At 36.5% G+C, this 21,225-nt stretch overlaps 1 protein-coding gene across 2 annotated transcripts in view; it reads left to right on the top strand.

Annotated features, from left to right (window-relative positions):
• The first annotated feature begins 9,483 nt into the window (after positions 1–9,483).
• Positions 9,484–21,225, top strand: part of LOC117423214 (calcium-activated potassium channel subunit beta-2-like) — a 28,717-nt gene continuing 16,975 nt past the window's right edge. Inside the window, exons 1-2 of one of the 2 annotated variants that reach the window (XM_058990189.1) lie at positions 9,484–9,658; positions 10,408–10,483. In XM_058990189.1, the coding sequence (XP_058846172.1) occupies positions 10,431–10,483 (53 nt within the window). In that variant the 5' untranslated portion in view covers positions 9,484–9,658; positions 10,408–10,430. Of the gene's footprint in view, positions 9,659–10,184; positions 10,484–21,225 lie in introns of those variants that run through there. The other variant, XM_034038710.3, reaches the window with a different exon arrangement.

The following is a 21,225-nucleotide window of genomic DNA, read 5'->3' as shown; positions in this document are numbered from 1 at the left end:
ATGAATGTTGTTCCTGGCGTGTTTCTGTCAGTATTCGAGATACTGTATGATGACTGAACATGTAAATAATTGCTCTCTGATGGCTGAACTGGACCTCTAGCATCGTTATGATATAAAACAAACATTACACTGCTACAGTACATTGTAAACCATTTCATCATGCATAAAGCATCGCAGCATAGAAACACACAAGAAAAAGGTTACCAGTTAAGGAGAAGATCTTAGTGATAGAAGTAGGGTCACAAAACACACAACAGCAGGATGTGTGCAGTTAAGTGCCGTTGATCCCTTTTTTTGCAACACAATTGTGACATTCCACTCTAAAAATGTGCCTTTCTTCTAAATAGTTTCCAAACAGACCCAAATAAGTTGCATAATTACTTGATCTCAGTTGAGAGTTCTCATGCCCAGAAATCACCAGCTGGAATCGCTTCAATTAAATAATGAGCCTCCCCAAGGTTCAAGTCAACTGAAATGAAATGAATCTGTGCTTCTTTTACACAGAAATGATATGCAATGGGACTGGATGAGTTGTCAGTTTCTAGTCTTCAGAACGATTCTGTAGTTGAGGTTCTTTGGATGCAATACCACATTTCATGGGGGAGACAGACAGGTCAAAACGATAAGGACAACTAAGACACTACTTCATAGGAGCAGCTTATAAAAATAAAACAACATACGTCTAGTGCTATGCACTGTAGATCTGAAATACTACATCATGTTCCGGGGATGGAGTGATACACTAGATTAGACAAACGTCTCTTCAATTTTCATCAGACAGGCTTCAGAAGAGTGAAAAGGAGACAGTGTTACTTTAAAGGAACATTAATGTTTTGTGTATTATAGTAAGCCTGATGCCTCATTTTAAATTAATATTAGTCCCTTGGCTGTGTTATCTTCTGACATGTTTTACAGCTGGATAGCAGAATTGATACTGAGGCAGAATCCATCTTGCTGTCATGGTGCCTGGTAGCAATTGTGTCGTATCCATTATTTCAAAAGGCACACATGCATGCTGCCCCTAAAGGTCTGTTTTGATAACAAAGCTAGCTTGACTTGGTTGCCATAGCGACAGGAAGGCAGCAGCTCAGCTGCCAGTTTTAGTGTAAAATGTAATACCTGCGTAGCACAAGTGAACCACAGACATGAGAGGTTATTATGAGAAATGGCAGGTCTGCTTAATGCAAAGCAAAGCAATATCACCTCTCACTCGAGGACTCTAAATCCCTTTTGAAGGCCTGTCTGCCGTTATGTAAAAAGAAACAAATGCTTTGCAAAGGCTATATTTATATATATGTAATACATCGCTCCACATTTTCACTAAAAAACTAACAAAGAAAAAAAAGCTTAACCAGATTTAAAATGTAACCATTTTGTGTAGTGAATTACTATTCCTCTGTTCTAAAATGGTTAACCAGATCTGTTTTTCTTTCCCTGATCTGTATTTAGGTCATCCATTTGATAAGGAGAAAACAGAACCCTGCATCACCACAGGGCACTGTTTGTTCAAGAACCAGATCACAGCAGAGACAAAACTCTATTAGGTTTTGTAGCGCAATAAACCTGCTACACTTTTCTCAATATAAATTAATTAAACAATAGTTTAAGGCTGATGGCGCTTTCATTAACTGGTATCCTTGTAACATGAAGATACAGTATGTATATGTCAGAAAGCAGGCAGCATGATGACCTGTTTTAAAAGATTGTAATTACTGTGGCCCACTGTTAAGATTAATGCAGCCCAGGAATGACTTCTGTACAGGGATGCATTACTCCAGTAATACACATTATTGAGGCTGCTGTTTCAAAGCGTTTGAAGGTGAAAAGCTTTTAGCAGAGGCAGAAACTATAGGAGGTGGTGCGGTCTAGTGGTTAAATAAAAGCACTTGTAACCAGGAGATCCCGGGTTCAAATCCAGGTGTTACGTGCTAAAGAGCCTCATCATGCTGGAAAGCCATGTTTAAAAAAAATAGTGACGAGCTGTGTTATTTGCTTGTTTATAAACTCGTTTTGTAGCCTTATACTTTGCTGATAACTTTGACTGTGGACATCATTGACTAAAATAACTTACATCCCGCCGTCGGATCTCATAACGTCTTGTGACATTGGGAATTTGAATACTTATGCTTTGTAACTTTTTTATGCACTTATTGTATTACTTGTATACCACTGAAAGTCGCCCTAGAAACACAGAATGCCATGCTGAAAAGACTATTCCTTGCACACACTCCTCTGCTCAGATGTGGTAATGTATAGGCCTAATGGGAACGTTAAAGCTAAATACAAGGTATTCATGTTTTCATGGGTATAGAAATGAAACCTGAGATCTCAAGCAATGCAATACATGTGATTGTGTGTTTCAAATGAACGTACACGTTCTAATATATTTATTGGAAATGTACTTGCTTTCGTCCTGTGTTGTATGGGTAAAAAGCTTGGGCGCTGGGGAACCACTTTAATAAAGAAAAATAAGTTAAACAACTGGGATTGCAAGAAATATATACACCAGCATTAAAAAAGGTCACTACAATGTAATCACACAAAGGTGCTTTTTTTTAAAAAAAACTGTCCACATTTTCTTATATCCTCGAAACAGAAGCATAGAAAGCCATGCTGAAAAGTCTACCCTAGCACAAACACCCCCCCTTCCCCTTATGTCTCATAATGTAATGGTAAGCTAAAGTTAAATATAAGGAAAACGTACCCGTGTCTCCATGAGAATTGAAATGAAACCTGGGATCATAAGCAATGTAATAAATGTAACTGCGTGTTTCAAATGAACGTGCATGTTCTATATATTTGTTAGAATTGTGCAGAATTAAACAGGCGAGAGATGGGGCGTAATACGAGATGAGATCACTTTACACTATTCAAATATAAGTAAAACCGACAACAAGACGTGAGGAACATGAGCAAAAAAAGAGGAGAGTATAAACAATCTAAAAACATAAAGCTTATATTTCAGAATGATCTGTACTTTCTTAGAATTGGTTCAAAATAAAAGCAAAAAATACCGTGACAAAAATCCTAGTCTGCGCCATATTGAATATTGTAGCCAATCAGATGTAACGGTGGTCCTTTCTGAATAGTTGATTCAGCCCATAGGCTTTTCAGCACTTAACACCTGCTCAGCCACTGACTTATTGTGTAACCCTGAGCAAGTAATTTAACCTCCTTGAACTCCGTCTTTCAGGTGAGACGCATAGTTCACACACCCTAAGTCGCCTTGGATAAAGGTGTCTGCTAAATAAACAAATAATAATAATAATAATAATAATAATAATAATAATAATAATAATATGTTTATCTCCCCTCCCCTTTATCCCTAGGGTAGTACAGCAATGGCACTTGAGTTTCCTTCATTTTGTACTTTAGTACAGTACCAACCACGATCCATTAACCTATGAGTGTAACAAAGCATGCTCATGTTAGACTAAGTTAGATTCCCTTTGGGTGTATCATGTACAAATTAAGTTAATCATTTGAGCGGCTTGCATGTATGGGTGGCACGAAACTGGATCCTGAAACCTACTCTTGACCGGAGGGTCGTGGGTTCAATCCCAGGTGGGGGACACTGCTGCTGTACCCTTGAGCAAGGTACTTTACCTAGATTGCTCCAGTAAAAACCCAACTGTATAAATGGGTAATTGTATGTAAAAAATAATGTAATTGTATGTAAAAATAATGTGATATCTTGTAACAATTGTAAGTCGCCCTGGATAAGGGTGTCTGCTAAGAAATAAATAATAATAATACCGAATTTGTATGTAATTCATTCTGTCAGAGACCCTGAATATTGAAGGAACGTAATAAGTAACAAACGGAGTCCAATGGCAATGGTTCCTGTGCTGACGTGAACTAGTGTATGTGGATTACATGAACTGGTGAATACCTCAGAATAATTCAATAATTAAATCAATAGAAAGTCATATGTTAGTGAAGGTGAGCTTTTTCATGGAGAAATCCTATTGCTTTTCAAATATTTCTGCTACAAGGACCAATGTATAAAACTGTAGTTTGATCAGAGGATTATCGGCATTTGGGAATATTGTAGCGTTTTGACTTAAACAGGTTCATAGTGGGAATAAATGAAACACCGGAGACATCATGTAATCCAAAGCAATTATAACTTCTGTTTTTATTTAAAGATCTCAGGCTCTTTCGACGTGCTCTCCTATTCTTGTCTTTAGTTCTCACTCCGACTACACATATAACACCAGCTGGTAGTGCAGTGCCCATTTTTATATCTCCCGCTTTCCTTCATGTCTCACACCATTTGTCCATTCAACACACCATATGCAAATGAGCTCTGCTGATTGGTTCCTTCTCCCATTCGCTGATGTTCCGCTCTGCCCCCATTCATAAAAGAGAGGGGGCAGCACATTTATGCAGGGCATTTTACAGCACAATCCCATCCCTCTCCCCAGTCTCTGATGCAGTCCATGTTGCCCGTGTCTGGGTGCGGCTGCCCCTATAATATAATAATATAATATTATTTGTTCAATAAATAGTATTGTATAATATTTTATATGGATATTAATTCCAGATTCATTTTTAAATTGTCCTTTTGTCACATGACAATGACACATGATGATTTCATTAATTTAAAGGTATGATCCCTACGCGTGTAATGATGATATGACATGTTTTCCTCAGCAAACACTCTTCACCCGTTTCAAAATCATAGGGAGGGTGCACAGTGAAAGCAGCTGTTATAATGGAAACAGAGACACCTAGTGGAATTTTATTGAAATGTAATTTCAATCAAATTGATTGTAAAAAAAAATGATGTGTATGTGGGTGGGTGGGTGTGTGTGCGTGTGTGTGTGTGTGTAAAAGCAGCCAACCATGTGATGTTTTGAAGGAAACTTGAGACACTACCAAAACATTACTGATGTTGATGTCGTGAAATAACTTTTTAAATATGCAATTGAATATGACCCAGAATATGTCAATAAAGAATGTATCTAAAATGAATCTGGTTCCCTAGCAGTGACCTAGGCCTGTCAACAGGGGCTGCTGAATCGGTCCCAAGATCAAAGAAAACAAATGCTTGCAGTTCTAGTCAGAGACAGCCTTGTGACCTTCCAAGCTGAAGACCAGTCACACATACAGTATGTTATATCAGGTATAGTAGCTAACTCCCTGCATACACAGTACTGGTGGGTTGACTCAGGATCTAGCTACTGACTGTCTACTTCCTGGGTCTCCAGACAACATTTGTAAAAATGCAATGAACATTTGTAATGTTTACTCAGCTAACAGAGTCTGAAAAATGGCATTTTATAACTTTCTGCTTCAACAAGCAATACAGGACCTTGTTTTTTTTTTACATCACAGAATGACAGGATTCAAGACTGGAGGCTGTCTTTTGGGAGGATAAACCAATTAACTGGAAGCAAGCGGATGAAGCAGTGTTTTGCTTTCACTCTGCACAGACATCTGTGGAATGAAGCAATAAACAGAGATCAAGGATTTCTATTTGAACAAGCAGCTTAGTTATGTTAGTCATACAAAATGTGCCGACATTGAATTCTACCCCAGGGGGTGTGTGTGAAGGTTGGCTCTACAGTGTGAAAAAAGAGAAGCATTTAACTTCTCAGGTCAAACAGGGGGTGTGGGGGTGACCTCACACTCTCTCTATGCATATGCAAAAGATTGCAAGGTTTTTCATCTAATCGCATTGGGGGACTTTGTGCCTGATGTCAAATATCGATTCAATTATTTTAATCTTACAGAGAAATAGTTTAAAACATATTTAAATCATTCAACATATCCCCTTGATAAAGCCGAGGCGCCTGTACTGTATGTCCATATGTATGCACAGTATGTATTTATGTATAAGGATACCTGCAAAAGTAACCTGGTATTGGTTTTATGAATCATATGTAAATTCCTGTCATCCATGGTAACTTTCCAGTTGTCCATTCCAACATGCACATGCTAAGAATAGTCATTTAACAGACCAATGTCACAGACAGGCTGTCTCAGGGTGCCTATGACTGAGACCTCTTCTGCATGCCTACAATTTCAGGGACGCTGCTAAGGTCTTCCCTGTTGCTGCTTCTTCCTATGGAATGTCCCATGAGCTCAGATAAAGACTTCATTTGTTCATGGTGGCTTTTAACAAACTCATTTACATTGATTACTGTAATTTTCAGTGATTTAGGAGATTTTTGAATTTGAATGATTTATTTTAAAACTAAATTATTATTATTATTATTATTATTATTATTATTATTATTATTATTATTATTATTATTAGGCTTCCAAGCTGGCTTGGGAAGCATATTGTTATTGTAAGGATTTATTATTATTATTATTATTATTATTATTATTATTATTATTATTATTATTTATTTATTTATTTTTCTTCCCAAAACTTTAAACTGCTCCTGTTTCTTATGCAGTGTAACCAATCAACATGAAACTTGGCTGGTATCATCCCGTGTAGATTAAATTTTTTGGAAAAACCTTTCAAAATCTTCTTCTTGGGAACCGCTGAACCGATTGATCTGAAACTTTGCATGTCATCATCAACCAAACCCGCTTCAAGTTTGCGAAACAGAAGTTGCTGTGATAAATTTTACTATCAAAATGGCTACTAGCAAATTAGCCGAAATGCGTCCCGAACATCAAACTGCTTCTATTCGAAAACTGTATAGCCAACTAACTCCAAACTTGGTAAGCACCATCCTGGTGATGGTAGAATACAAATATAGCAAAATATTGTTCTTCTGTAAAACAAGATGGCCACCAGACCTATGTTTTCTTCTTCAATTTAAAACTGCTTCAGTTGAAAAACAGTTTAGTTGATTAGTAGGTATCAATAGAATTCATATAAGTAAAAATGGCATTCTGCACTATTTGCCAAAGTGTTTGGTACTGGTACTGGTTCTGGGCTTGGAAGCTGTAAAACTGCCTGGCTGTTCTAGTTATTATTATTACTGAACAGGCCAACACTGATGTGCTTCTATAACCTCACTTCCACACAATCAGCATCGAGGTATTTTTTCTGTAGCAGTTTTTGCTGGAATATTCAAAAATCCAGGCAAATAATTATTTAAACAAAAACAGCAACAGAGAAGCCTACAAATCATACATACTAATACATTAAACAGGTGCAAAAAGATACCAGGAAAATGTGGATGATATAAGCTAAAAACCATGTTCCCACTAGGGTGCACTGTCTCCTCTGGAATCACAGGTCTGCACTCACATGCTGCCCTTGATTGTAGAAGCATGTGGGATAGAACAGTAGCATACTGTATTTAAAAAGTACTGGCAGTGTACACAGTACATGCTGTACTAGTATCCTGTTTTACCTGGAGAAAAGTCGGGTATGAGCTCTTGTTCTGTTTGCTCACAAAAACGACACAAAGTTAATTTACTGACTTGATGATATTTTATATATACACCTCTTAGTTACGTTTAACACCATAAAACATTTTAATTCAACTGAAATCCCTTCAAGTTCAAGTTCAACCATTTAAATATAATAACTAGAAAACCTACAGTACCTCATAATTACATTTTTTCAAAGTGTAAAATTCAATGTTTTATCAGTTTGTTTGGGGCAGATTCTTCAACTCAATTATAAATGAAGTTTAAGAAAGTCTGTGATGTGTATAGGTGAAGGTTTGCTTTGATGGGGGTGGGTTTGTGAGATTTAAACATCTGCTTTTCAGTCAGCATACTTTGGCAGTTAAATACATATTTTTTGCATCCCCCACATCTGTTTTCAACTGTTTACACTATACCATTCAAAATAAAAACATGCATTCCTGAGAAGTCTTAAAGGAAGCTTGGGGCCCTCTTTTTCCACTTTTCTGTAATAAATAAGCATGACATTTTGATTTAGTAAATTCAAAAACTGTTATTTTGAATCCCACTTTCTGAAATGATGGCTGTTTCATATTTTCCTTTTACCATCGATGACCATGGAACACACATATAGAATGTCTAGCTTTAAAAAATCCAAAAGGAAGAAACACAAAATATTGTAAAAGTAAACATGTCTATAAATTAGTGTATAAAACAAAAAGAAAGGCACAGTGACTGATCACAATAAAACCCGGATTATCTGACTTTACCTTGATAGTTTACCTCGCCTGAGATCACAGAACTTCCTGACAAGTCACTTACAAGATGCTCTCTAATCAGAACTCAGCTACTTAGTTTAATTTCATATATATGGACTCTTGACCGGAGGGTTGTGGGTTCAATCCCCAGTGGGGGACACTGCTGTTGTACCCTTGAGCAAGGTACTTTACCTAGACTGCTCCAGTAAAAACCCAACTGTATAAATGGGTAATTGTATGTAAAAATAATGTAATATCTGTATAATGTGAAATAATGTATAATGTGATATCTTGTAACAATTGTAAGTCGCCCTGGATAAGGGCGTCTGCTAAGAAATAAATAATAATAATAATAATATATATATATATATATATATATATAGATAGATAGATAGATAGATAGATAGATAGATAGATAGATAGTTAGATATTTTCTTAATTAGGGGACGTGTAAATTACAGCCCTAGATTACAAATATGTGATCTGTTACTAGTTACCTTAAGAGCAATGTGTGGGTCATTTTGTAACCGAAGAAATGTACGACTTTGGACTGCAGTAGTAGCGTGTTTTGACAGCCACTGCTTCTGAGAACTTGCAACACTACTGACTACGCAAAGCATGTAGAGCCAAATCTAAAACAATATAAATTCATTATAAATATCATAGGAAATTAGTTCTTAGGTTACTCACGATTTCATGGAATTACAAGAAGGGGCCAAAACTGAACCTGATCTGACACCGGATAATGTCTTGTCCAAGTGGGAAAGGGGCCCCAATGCATTCTGCATAGTTTTCCTGCAGTAAGAGTACCTCTGGAGAAGGGCACTGGCTGCCACTTCAGCGAATCAGCTATTGTTGATTGAGGTAAGTGGTACTAAGAGCACTATGTGATGAATTTGACTACAGCATGTACTCATCACAGTAAATGTGTCATCTGCTTGAGTAAACCATCTGAAAGCTGTCTGATTCCAAACTACTGTAATGTATTTACTGTCCATTGAAGTCAGAAATGTTACTGTGTTGTAATACCATAACAATGTTACAGTAATGTGAATAAACTGGTGTAGTCACCAGGGCTGGATTAAGTTTAATGGGGGCCCTCTTTGCATATTCATTTGCTCCCCTTTTCTGTTTTACTACCACCACACTCGATTAACATTAATGTCAAATTATTCAGTCTTAGCTGATCCATATTTGACCTGATTCGATGTTTGCATTAGCGCCCGTTTTGAAAATGAGCATTGGCGTTTTTTTTTTATTATTATTTGTGTCCGCAGAATCAGCAGAGCTGCACACACAGGAACGACGTATTTTATTATTATTATTTGTTTGTTTTTTGTGGGACCAAATGAGGCAGGTTGTGTTTTAAGACAACCTAAAAACTTCATGGAAACCCGGTTTAAGAAAGCTGTACGATATCACTAAGTCGCACAAGGCCAAATAGGAATTCAGGCACAAACATACTGCCTCCGGTATTTTAAAATGAATACGTTTTTTGCATTTGGAACGAGAATTTCTCAGCCTAAAAGAAAACCACATACAACCCGAAACTACTACCAAAACAGAGTGAGAAAAAGGTGAGACTTATTTTCATTTTTCCATGGAGATTGCCCCCACTGTAATTCATATAAACCTAGGTCGTTTCCTCCTGTTGATTTCTGTCCAATGTATTTTCCGAAGTACTGGTACCTTCACATACAATAGCGTGTCAGCGTTTAGGCCCCTGCGTTTATCCGGCCCTGGTAGTCATCCAATATGGTCAGGGTAGATTAGTAATTCAAAATCCACATAATTACAAATAGAATGACTGTAATATCAGTTCTTTAAACTCAATAAAGCCCACCAGTGCCAAGTTTTTTGTAAATTACAGAACTATTGACAAGCTTCAAGGTGTAGTAGCTCTTACATTAAATTAGTTATTTATGTGTGTAACATTATTATTTTGTATTCTTACTAGAATAAAAATGATTTATTAAACATAGTGCTGGGCCAGATGCCCAATGAAATGAAAACATGTTCTAAATATTCTTAGTATAATTAAGGTGGGCTGGGAATGTAGCTGGAAATGACATACGGACACATTCAGTGTATCAGACTGGTCAGATTTTGATCAGCGTTCTTTCTGTCATTACTACATTTGCATCCTATCACAGCTGATATACTTCTGTGTAGGGTTGTTGGTTGTGCTGCACAGTGGCGTGGCCTGAGTTACTGTTGACTGAGAAATGGGATCCAGCTGCTAAAAATGTGTGTTGATGGAACTCTTCCTGTTTTGGGCTGTGATAAATATGCTTTCCTCCCACATCCTTCTGTATGATTTTTCCAGTGACCCCCACAAAGGAATCCCCAATGCAACGAGAAGAATCTTATATCGGGTTTTATCGTCGCAAAAAGAAAGTTGGGTAAGTGTGATTTTGTCTCAGTGTTCGGTTGGTTAGGGGGGATTCAGCATCTTTTTGGGGTTCACTAGTTTTCTGCTGAGGAAGCCACATGCCACGTATGTGTTTACGGTGTCTGTGTGTATATATAAACAGGCAGCTTTTTGTTGAACTTTCTTACGTGTAATGAGCTGCATGAATCCACAAGTAAAAACTGTTTGTCCAAAACAACCACCTCAGAAAAACTTAACAAAACTTCACAAACGGTACCTTATGATTTATGATGTGCAGTACCCTTGGGGGTACTTGTAGGGTCATGGGGGGTACGCAAGACGACTCAGAAATGAACAAATAAAAATGAAAGTAAGAGAATGATCTTGAATTTTTTAACGGTGTTATATATTCTCTAAACCACAATGTACAGTTATGTAATCTTTGTTTAGCAGCTCAAAGTGAACAGCTAATGAAAAAAAGAATACATATGTATCACGTCCCCTCTTTCCACCTGTACGCATGCGCAATTTTGATTGCGTAGATTTCCACGCTGATTTAGGTGTAGCAGGCGTCTGACGATTGTACCTGGAGAGTGATCTGTGGTGCTTATGAGTTTTGCTGTTTTCAACTTGTCGCATCAGTGAAGCACAGTGTTTCTGCGTTTTTTAGAACTATAAATGCTCTGGTAAACATAAATAGTCATCACAATACTCATACTTTGACTGTTTTACAGTGGTACAGTGAGCGAAAATTGTAAAGGGGACTTTAGCTGAAGCCTCCCGGCAGATGGGGTACAGTTTCAAAAAAAGGTTGAAAAACCCTGTACTATAGGATATATATTAATACATTCATGTGCTGTTGTCTGAGGGGGCGAGTAATTTAGTCAACGATCCGTCTACAGCAAATTGTACAACAACAGGCGATGCAACTGTGAGTAACTATTTGATTTTGTTTTTCGGTTTGGAAACCGAACAGTTGCTATTCATTTGTACAGTAGCATATTCTCTTGCTATCTGTCATTATGCAGCCTGTTTGTAGCATTTTATATTATATAAAAAAAAAACTGTAATAGTTATTCCCTCGATTTTTATAATAGGTACGTGGGGTGTCAAATTGAACTAACATTGGCCAGTAAATACAAATTCAAAGCAATCCATAGAGTTTCATCCACTAGTACGACGGTGATAAAGGGCACATGCCTGAAAGCAGAAATCCCCTACTGTTTGTATAGCATTGTAAATGTTTGCTTTTACTATATATTTAATGTACCTAAATTCTCTTTTCTTTACCATCCCATCACCAGGATAGCATAGAAAATGTATCCTAAACCATATCCTACACGGTGTTACGTGTAATGGCCTTTGAATTAAAATGACAGTATAGTATTTCACTACCACTGCTTTTAAACATCTGTGGTTTACTTATTTTCAGTTACGATGCAAATCTCACAGTTTTTCACTCAGTACAGATGCAGTGCTCCAATACCCCCCCCCCTTCCTGCCCCACCCTATGCCCCCTACCTCTACATGCATATCACACAATAACACTGCTGTACTCTGTATCTATTCAATGAATGTGCATTCACTTTATTGAAACAAATGTTCACTAACAGCGAACACAAAAAACATACCTGCACAATGCAGTGGCGCAGTCACGTTTGATTACAAACAATGCAGTGTTTCCTGCATCATTGCACCATCCACGCTGCGTACGTGCCTAATCACGCGAGATATGATCAAATTCAAAAACAGCTTTATTGGCTGTACATGTCATTGCACTTGATACAGTATCGTATTACATGCAGTCAGTTTGCCCCAAAATGATTCTTGCTTGATTGTTACAAGCGGATTATTTCAGCATGGTTAGTATAGGAATGATTTTGTCCCAGTGGTTATGATCACTATATGCGGTTGATTCTCATATCAGTAATTCTTATAAACAGAGTGCACTGTAAAATGAAAAGAAAAACATGTTAACATTAGAGGTGCAATCGGGTACCAATGTCCTAAACGAAATTCACAATAATCAATGAATGGAGAACACTTTACTGTTAAAACTCAAGAAGCAACTAAACAAAATGTAGAGTCTTGCATATTCAGTGTTGCACGCTTTGCTGTGTTTTTACCATGATGCTGATGCATACATGTCACCTGCTTCCACACTCTCACTCCCCTGGATCACCCAACCCCCCCTAGCCCTGCCTCTTACCTGCCTTGCCTGTACTATGAAGCCCCACTGTTTATAAGTTACTCTGCTGTGATTTAGAAGTACATTTTTTAGAATACGTTGGGTTTTTTTTGCCAAAAAAAAAAATGTCAATACCCCTGAAAATATATTTAGTTTAAACCTGCATCATACTGCTAAGTAAAGCAGGACAGTTTTCTTGTTCTTCCACATGAATGTACATTTTTTGTCTATTTACAATTCGTTTTGTACATTGGCTGTAATGAAGAGAATTAATTATCAGATGTTTAAATGTTGTTTAAAAGTGAAAGAGTAAAACTTTATTTTAAGGCATAAGTAGCCACTTAATTCAAATACAGTAATTAGTATTATCACTATCATCAAATACATCATTTCAATGTGTCTTCAAATACAATATAATGTTAAACACTTTATTATTATTATTATTATTATTATTATTATTATTATTATTAACAAAGTATGGTACAGCACAGAGTATGAATATGGTAAAACCTGGTAAAAAAAAACAAAAAACAAAAACACACACTGGAGACACTGGAGAAAGAGCATATAAAAGCATAGTACAAGCAGCACACAATGAAATGCAAATACTAAAAGGGGAGTACTGTAGTTTGAAACAAAACTACAGTAAGCAGCCACCTGTCTGAAGAAGACATACAGGAGGCTGTGTGGTCCAGTGTTTAAAGAAAAGGGCTTGTAACCAGGAGGTCCCCGGTTCAAATCCCACCTCAGCCACTGACTCATTGTGTGACCCTGAGCAAGTCACTTAACCTCCTTGTGCTCCATCTTTTGGGTGAGACGTAATTGTAAGTGACTCTGCAGCTGATGCATAGTTCACACACCCTAGTCTCTGTAAGTCGCCTTGGATAAAGGCGTCTGCTAAACAAATAAATGCTCAGTCCCCAGTTCATTCAGGGTTTAATTTACAAGATAAATAGACCTCACAAGAAATTAGGTAAGTAATGAGTTCACAAAAAAAACCACATTTTCATATATAAGGCTACTTTTCAGAGATTTATAAAACTTGGAGGTAGGAGCAGTTCCTTTTATTGTAAGTCGTTATTTTTCTCTGTTATAATTTGCCTTTTCCCAATGTTCTGTATCTTGTGCCCCAGGAGAAAACAGGTAAGAGAAAGTGAAGATATCAACCATAAAAACATGAAGCATGAAATAGTACAGGATTTAATAGGCTGTTTATGGCACTCACATTTTAGTCTGTTCGTAGCTTCCCCCGCTGTGCTTGGCTAACTAATTTTAAGCATGACTGTCTATTGTGCCTGTCACTCTTATTGTACACAGAGCTATGTCAAACATTTTGAGCACTGAGACTTAAGTCAGGAGTTAGGAAGGCTTACCCAACAGGACACCAATTGCAAAGTTAATCAACTGCTGACAGTCACTCTATTTAACTGGGATTGGGATTATAAAAAAATAAAGAACTGCATCTCCAGCAAATGTGACAGCAGAAGGTAGGATCTTGGAAGCCTTGTCTGTTTTGAAGTGGGTTGACAGGGCTTGAAGAGCTCTGTGTTTATTAAAATGCCCTCCGAACAAACAACAGGGCAATTTTGCAACTTATTGCCTATTGATTTGTAAATCTTTTGTAAGGCAGAATGTTTCTTCCTTTTTGTTTTAAAAAGATACACTGCAAGTGAGGAGAGACTAGGATGAGATAATATTTATATTTCAATACTTGTATACATGGATTATTTATCTACATACCTGTACATGTAATATGCTTCATGAAATACATGGATTGAAGGTGGCACTTTTATCATATGCTCCTAGTAAATCAAAATATATGATGTTTTATATATTGCAACATATATTATAACCTTAATGGCCAGTGTAGCACAAGTAAGTTTTTTTGTGAGTCATTGCAGTTAGTTTTACATTGAGCTGGAGATAGATGCTGATGCTTCCATTGTATTAAGTATTGCGTAGTTGGTGAGGTGCTGTGACATTTGAAAACCCTACTGGTTTGATTGTGTAAATAAATCAGTAATAGTGTCTTAGTAATAAGTAAACACGATTAGCCTGACTGTAGTTTTATTATTACGTTTAATGTGTTACCTAATTGTATAGATTTGATATGAAACAGAATTAAAATTACAGGTTGAAACATTGATCTGCAGTTTGCCACATCCGTTTAAAATATGAACGACTGATTCCTGTCTTGGTGCCAGTATCACACCTAATGTATATTGTATCATGGACTTTTTTCTTTTACTTCTAAACATATTTTGTATTGCTTATATTTTATATTGTTATTTGATGTTATTGGTGTGGTATGTGTCACAGATTCTCAATGGTTTTATTTGGTTAAATAGAAGAATTTAACTAAACTGAATGTCTCACTTGGCCTTTGATGTATATGTTACGGTTCATGTGTAAAATTGGTATAAAATCGTTAGAAATAAAACCAGAAATCTATCATGTCTGGATATAGGACAAAACATTAATACATGGTCTCTGCTAAATACATACATTATTATTATTGTTATTATTAAATGTGTTTCCAAAATGAGAATATATTAATACTGAAGCAACACAGTGCCTCCTAGTACCCAGATATGGGGTGTAGCTGGAGTGGATTGTCATCTGTTCTACTTTATTCAGATTGAGAAATACCAAAAGAAACCTAATTAATTAAATGACAGCTTATTTAGATTGGGCCAACCTTTAAATAAGGTGACTTTCTCCTTGACCATCTATTACCTGGTGTAATGAATTGGCATCTCAGCCCATTGAATTGAATGGAAAGGCAAGGGCTGGACATGAATCACAATCCACGCGGTTCAAAGACAAACATCTTACTATTCAACTGCAGAGCAAGGTGACAGGAGCTGTAACTGAATTGGGGACTTGAAAGTGACATTTTCTCCATAACCTTCTATAAATCTACTGAGAAATGACCCGGGCCTTATTGCATTGTAGTCTAGGCTTGAGAAGGGACAAGCTATATACAAAAAATATATATAAACAATGATAACCACTGAACTGTTCAAACTATTTTTAGTATTGTCAGCGTGTATAACAAGTCTCTCTGTCCCCAAGGCTATTATCTATCGACCCCTCAAAAAAGTTCAAGCAATTCTGGACATGAGGCAGGTGAGCAATTGCAAAAGTAATTCACAGACAAGGATGATGTTACAGCCAGACTGTGAAGACAGGAATGGGGGTGGAGAGGAATCTATTTGAGACAAAAACATTTTGAAGAGGATACAGTAGGCAGTGACACTTCTATCTTAAGAAAGAAGAAACAGATGAACAAGCCCTGAATGAATGAAACTCAATGACAACATTTTAAATTTGTGTTTTGCTAAGTAGTTTTATACACATTTGAAACCAGTAAAGTTTCTGAAAAACAGGCCTGGTTCTTGAAGTGCACAAATCAATGCAAGCAAGAGGTCTTCTTTCAATATTCCTTTATTTTCCCAGGCAGGCATTGCTGTTGTGGAATACAGAGCTAAAAGATACATGCTGCTATTCAGTGTCTTGAACCAAAACTACAAACGCAATGGACCTCCTGCTAGACAGCAACGTCAGGTCATATCATTAAAGCTGCATGCATTAACTGCCCAATTTCTTAACTCTGCCCAATAGTGCAAATATCGTAACCTGGACAAAATCATTGAAAATACATTTGAACAAGTCAAGTTCCTGCTTGAAACTGGTGTGTTGCAGATTCTTGAGAACCTTAATTCTTTTAGTTCTGCCATCTTGATAGATTTCACAGGTTCTTCACATTAGATGCGGTGCAATCCTGTTTAAAATGACTCTCAGTGTAGAGTTCCCGTGAGGTTTGGAAGTGCCTGTCTATAGCACACTGGGGGTTAACAATCTGGTAATGTGATCTGCAAAGTGCAGGACCTATTTTAGTGGAACACATTTGTGTGTTCTCCCTTTTCTACACCACCTGACAACATGTATCGTTGTGCCCTGACATTTGTCGCAGATTTTAAACTGCTATATAATATAAACAGTTCATTGTGATTCACATTATCCCAGAACATGCTCCATTGGTGGAAAAGAAACATGCATAGCTAACCTTAAAATAAGAACCTGTTAGAATATTGTCCTGCCATTTTCTGCTCTCAGACTCCCCAGACAGCTATGCTTTAGGTGTTAGTGTGAGCAACCTTAATGACTACACCCCTATTCTTTGTATATATATATATATATATATATATATATATATAGTAAAAGAATCGCCCTTACCGCGGTTCATTGCCCCTTTAAAAACGCCAACTCAACACACAGAAATTGATTTTTGGAAGCGCGGTTGCGCTATTTTTAATAAAAACACAAAAACAAAATAAACAAAACAAACACCTAGCTCTTCTTTGAGCAATAACTAAAACAAAACCCTAACTAAAAAAAAAAACAGGACAGCGAAGCTGTTTACCTGTAACAAAAACAAAACCGCACACACACAAAAGGCTTCGCTCTACCTTTTTTCCTTTTAAATTACTGCTGTACCCACACACCAGCACAGTCAGGCTTCTACCCTCTTCAGCAGCCACCAAGAGTGGACTGACTGCTCTCCTTATAAACCCTGCACCTGGCTCTAATTGTCAATCATAGCCAGGTGCAGGTGATAATTAACAATCAAACAATTAACAAAAAACAATTAAACAATTAACAAAACAAACCAAAAATGTGCCTTACGCACATGTTTTTTTATATATATTGGTTTTTTTTTTTTTGCTTTTAGACCTAGATTTTGAACCTCTTCAGATTTCTTTTGGACACAAGTTTTTAAATAAAGATGCTGAATGTTTAACCCTCACCCACTGAGACAGTAGCATTAATTGTAAATACCAAATATGTTTTACAAGTAATGTTAGCAGCTGAAATCATGCCAAGGCATGACCACCAGCGTGCAGTCAGGACCTTAGGACCAAGGTTTCACAGATGGTTGCAAAAGCTAATTTTACCACTTGCACCCTAGACAGCAACAAATAAGGCTGTGATAGCACACAGAACACTGTTCATACAGACCGTGATACAAACAGAAGTTCCAAAAAACGGTTTGACATCTTTCAATGTCCTTTTCCAGAACACAATTTGACTTATTAGAATTGCATTTACAGTTTGAAATAATGATAATTTAGTTATTCAGTGTAAATGTTCACTTTCACACATGTCTACCATTTCCAGCTGGTTTTGGCAGTGAAACATACGTTCTCTCATCTCTGTGTTCTAATGGAATCTTCCTGACGTTTCTTTTGTTCTTATGCATTGTGGTTTGGCAAGCTGGCCTTTGGTCTCATGTAGAGTGTACAAATATAGTTTACACTGTATGTAAAGATCACACTTATCAACATTATACCAGTGCATATGAACCACTTTGTAATACTGTAAATCCTTCATGCAAAAATGTTTATTAAATGTACCCAAGCTTCTGACTCTTGATACTCCTTATTCATGTATCTTCTATTTCTGCAATATAATCTGTCCACCATGTAAGCACCAAAGTATTAATCTAAAACATAATCACTTTTCAATTTGCACCTACCGGTGCGATCATTAAATTCTCATTTATGACATGATACATAATAACTCATTCTCAGCTTTCGTAGTTTGTGTTCTCATTGAGAGTGCTCAGAACGGAATAAAAATATTATTTTAACATTAAAATAGTGTGAGACTGCCTGGAACAAATGCTCCAATTAGGTAACAATACTGTAGGTAACACAGCAATACTTTCATTTTATGGTAAAACATTCAGGGTAAAAAAGTAAGGATCCAACAGGGGACAAATTTAGTAATTTTTGTCTAATGTAAAAATGTTGACTTGTTCCCATGGATACAGTATTTGACACAAGGTGGTCCTCAGTCCAGAGAGTGAAAAATGTAACGGATATTCGCAAAACATTTACCATCAAGCTAAATCTGCAATATTTCTTTGTGAAACAGAAAAAGGCTTTTGAAGGCTTTTAACATAAATGTGATTTCTTTTTACAGATGTTAACTTAGCACAGTGGTAAATTCTTTGTAAATATTGACCAAAACATTAATTTGTGAAAAGAATCCCTTTTTTTAACCTATAACTGAACTTTGATCTTACAAATAGCACATGGCTGGATGCTAATGTAGCTTTTATTTCATCACCATGTAACACAGCTGTATCAAGAGCTTAGCTGATTAGGCTATACCACGAAACATGATGGCCACCAGTTCTTGTAAAATGCAGTCTGTACCAATTGCAAGCTTTATTGATGATAGGATTGTATACGTCTGCATAATACATATAATTGCAGTGCACTTTCATCTGTCAAAGGATTAATGACATGTATGCACACGATAGTTGATCCACCCCGTGGATTAAAACAGCTGTCGGCAGTTTAACAATTCAGGCTATCCGATGAATATGTAGGTTGCTTATGATGGTGAAGGTCCTTTTTTCGGAAGTTCAGCTAATGTTTCTGTATACTTAGACAGTACTCATACAGGACAGTGTAAAACACTTCATTGATGGTTACTCCAGCAATGTGTAATATCAACTCTATAATGTGCAAGATGCCCTGCACATCTATTCATTGTTTCAGTTTTGAAAGAAGCGTATCATAGTAAACATGATGACAAGCTCGGGCTTAAAGCATGTCACTGTTGTAAGGAAAGAAGCTGGTTGGATAATGGCAGGAAGGGGTGGAGACAAGGTCACTCTCCAGGGGAAGCTACTGAGGAAGTGGACTAATAGAGCTAATCGAGATGGTGTTCTTAGTATGGTACCAGATACCATGTTTCAAAATGTGTTCATTACCATGTTTTTCATTAGCTACAACCACTGTAAGACCAGTAATAACCTTTTACAGGCAAGTTTGTACTATATATACAGATAATGTGTCATTCATATTAGTGGTCACTATAGACAGGTGTTTTCTTTTCATGCAAGTGGTCCAGTACATGTTGGACTCTGGGTTTTGTCTGTGACAAGTTGTTGAGTACAAGATAATCATTTTCATTTTCATTTTCATTTTCATGTTAATGTTGTTAGCTCTAGCCTATCAGACCACTGCAATCCCTCTCACTCTTTTCATTTTTACACAACCTTTAGCTTGCTCTGGCTGCCTGCTTTTCTGTCAATGCTAAACCAGTTTCCATTGCATTTTAGATATAAAATATACTAATTCTTCTGAAACATACAGCATTTTGTTTTAAAAAAAGCTGAAGTCACCAAATCCTTATTAATCCCCACCTTATCAGTTCTGTGTCCCACAGGGTTTAATAATTAGACGGGAGATCTCATTGTTCCCGATGCAATGCCCTCTGCTTCTGTTTGTCCAAGGTCAAGTTCTTTCATCAAGGCCCACGTATAAGTGCTGATTAATGTGAAAAACCAGGTCTTCTGTATGTGACTATCCACTGCCCTTTCCCCCCTCCTTCTTTAACTAAATGGTTTTAAAGCCCGAATTTCACGCCAGGCCACTTCCACAGCTTTCAAAGCAGAAAAACAAGCTAATGTATACCTAACATTTCTGGGACGTTGAGAACTAGTGTATACTTCTTTACCTGTACACAATAGAGCCTTCTAGAACAGGTATGTCATGCTGAGAATTTGTTATTGCTATAGTTTATCTTGCATGTGGTGTGTTGCGGGTTATAAATACCTATACGTCACTCTAAAATCCATCTTTAATGTGTATTTAATAGTTTCAAGTTTTTTTTTTTTATATAATAATAATTATTATTTTAAACAACTAATGCACAGAAATTATATGACAGCGTGGTAAATAGACATTTATCTAATGCAGGCATACAGTAAGTGACTATATGGAGAGGTACATGGATTTAAATATATATATATATATATATATATATATATATATATATATATATATATATATATATATATATATATATATTTGTTGTATGTATGTTTCTGTTGCCTTTGATAAAAAAGAAAATGTAACTAATATAAACAAAGGTTATATTCATATTTCTCCGGTACTCTTGGCTGACTGGGGAAGCTTACAACATATCTTGTGAACTATAATATAACTGAGACAAACGTTTGGACAAAGAGTCAGTGTCTTCCTTTCTGAGTTGCTGTTCAAAATTACCTTAAACAAAACAGCAAAGATTCTGTATATCACATTTTTGTACTAATAAATGATATATTAGTTGCAAGGTGATATTTTTCTGATGTCACATTATCCAGTATTTACTGGATTTCAGGTCATTGGACCCGTAACTCCACACTAAATAAAATGAACAATGTGTAATAATGGTGTATGGCATAGAATTCACAGCAAATTGAAGACATTGCCCAATATTACTCCTGCTATTTACCCATAACAGGGAATTGTTTTTCTTACTTTTCAAAGCAATATTTAAAATACAAGCATGTTCCTTAAAGTTTTTGTAGCCTTGATTTAAAAAAACGATTAAAAAAAAAAAAAAAAAAGTATTGAAGCATGGGAGTGAAACATGGGAAAGGTAGCCCTAATAATTCATAATGTCATGTCTATACAAATAACACATGTTTATAAACAACAACTCTGTTTCCCTTCCATTAACATTTGGAGTTGTTTTTCAATTCATACTGTTTGCAAAATGGT

The sequence above is a fragment of the Acipenser ruthenus genome, chromosome 17, assembly GCF_902713425.1.
Source record: "Acipenser ruthenus chromosome 17, fAciRut3.2 maternal haplotype, whole genome shotgun sequence".
Lineage (NCBI taxonomy): Eukaryota > Metazoa > Chordata > Actinopteri > Acipenseriformes > Acipenseridae > Acipenser > Acipenser ruthenus.
The sequence above is the reverse complement of the archived record's forward strand: the minus strand, read 5'-3'. Positions and strand labels throughout refer to the sequence as shown.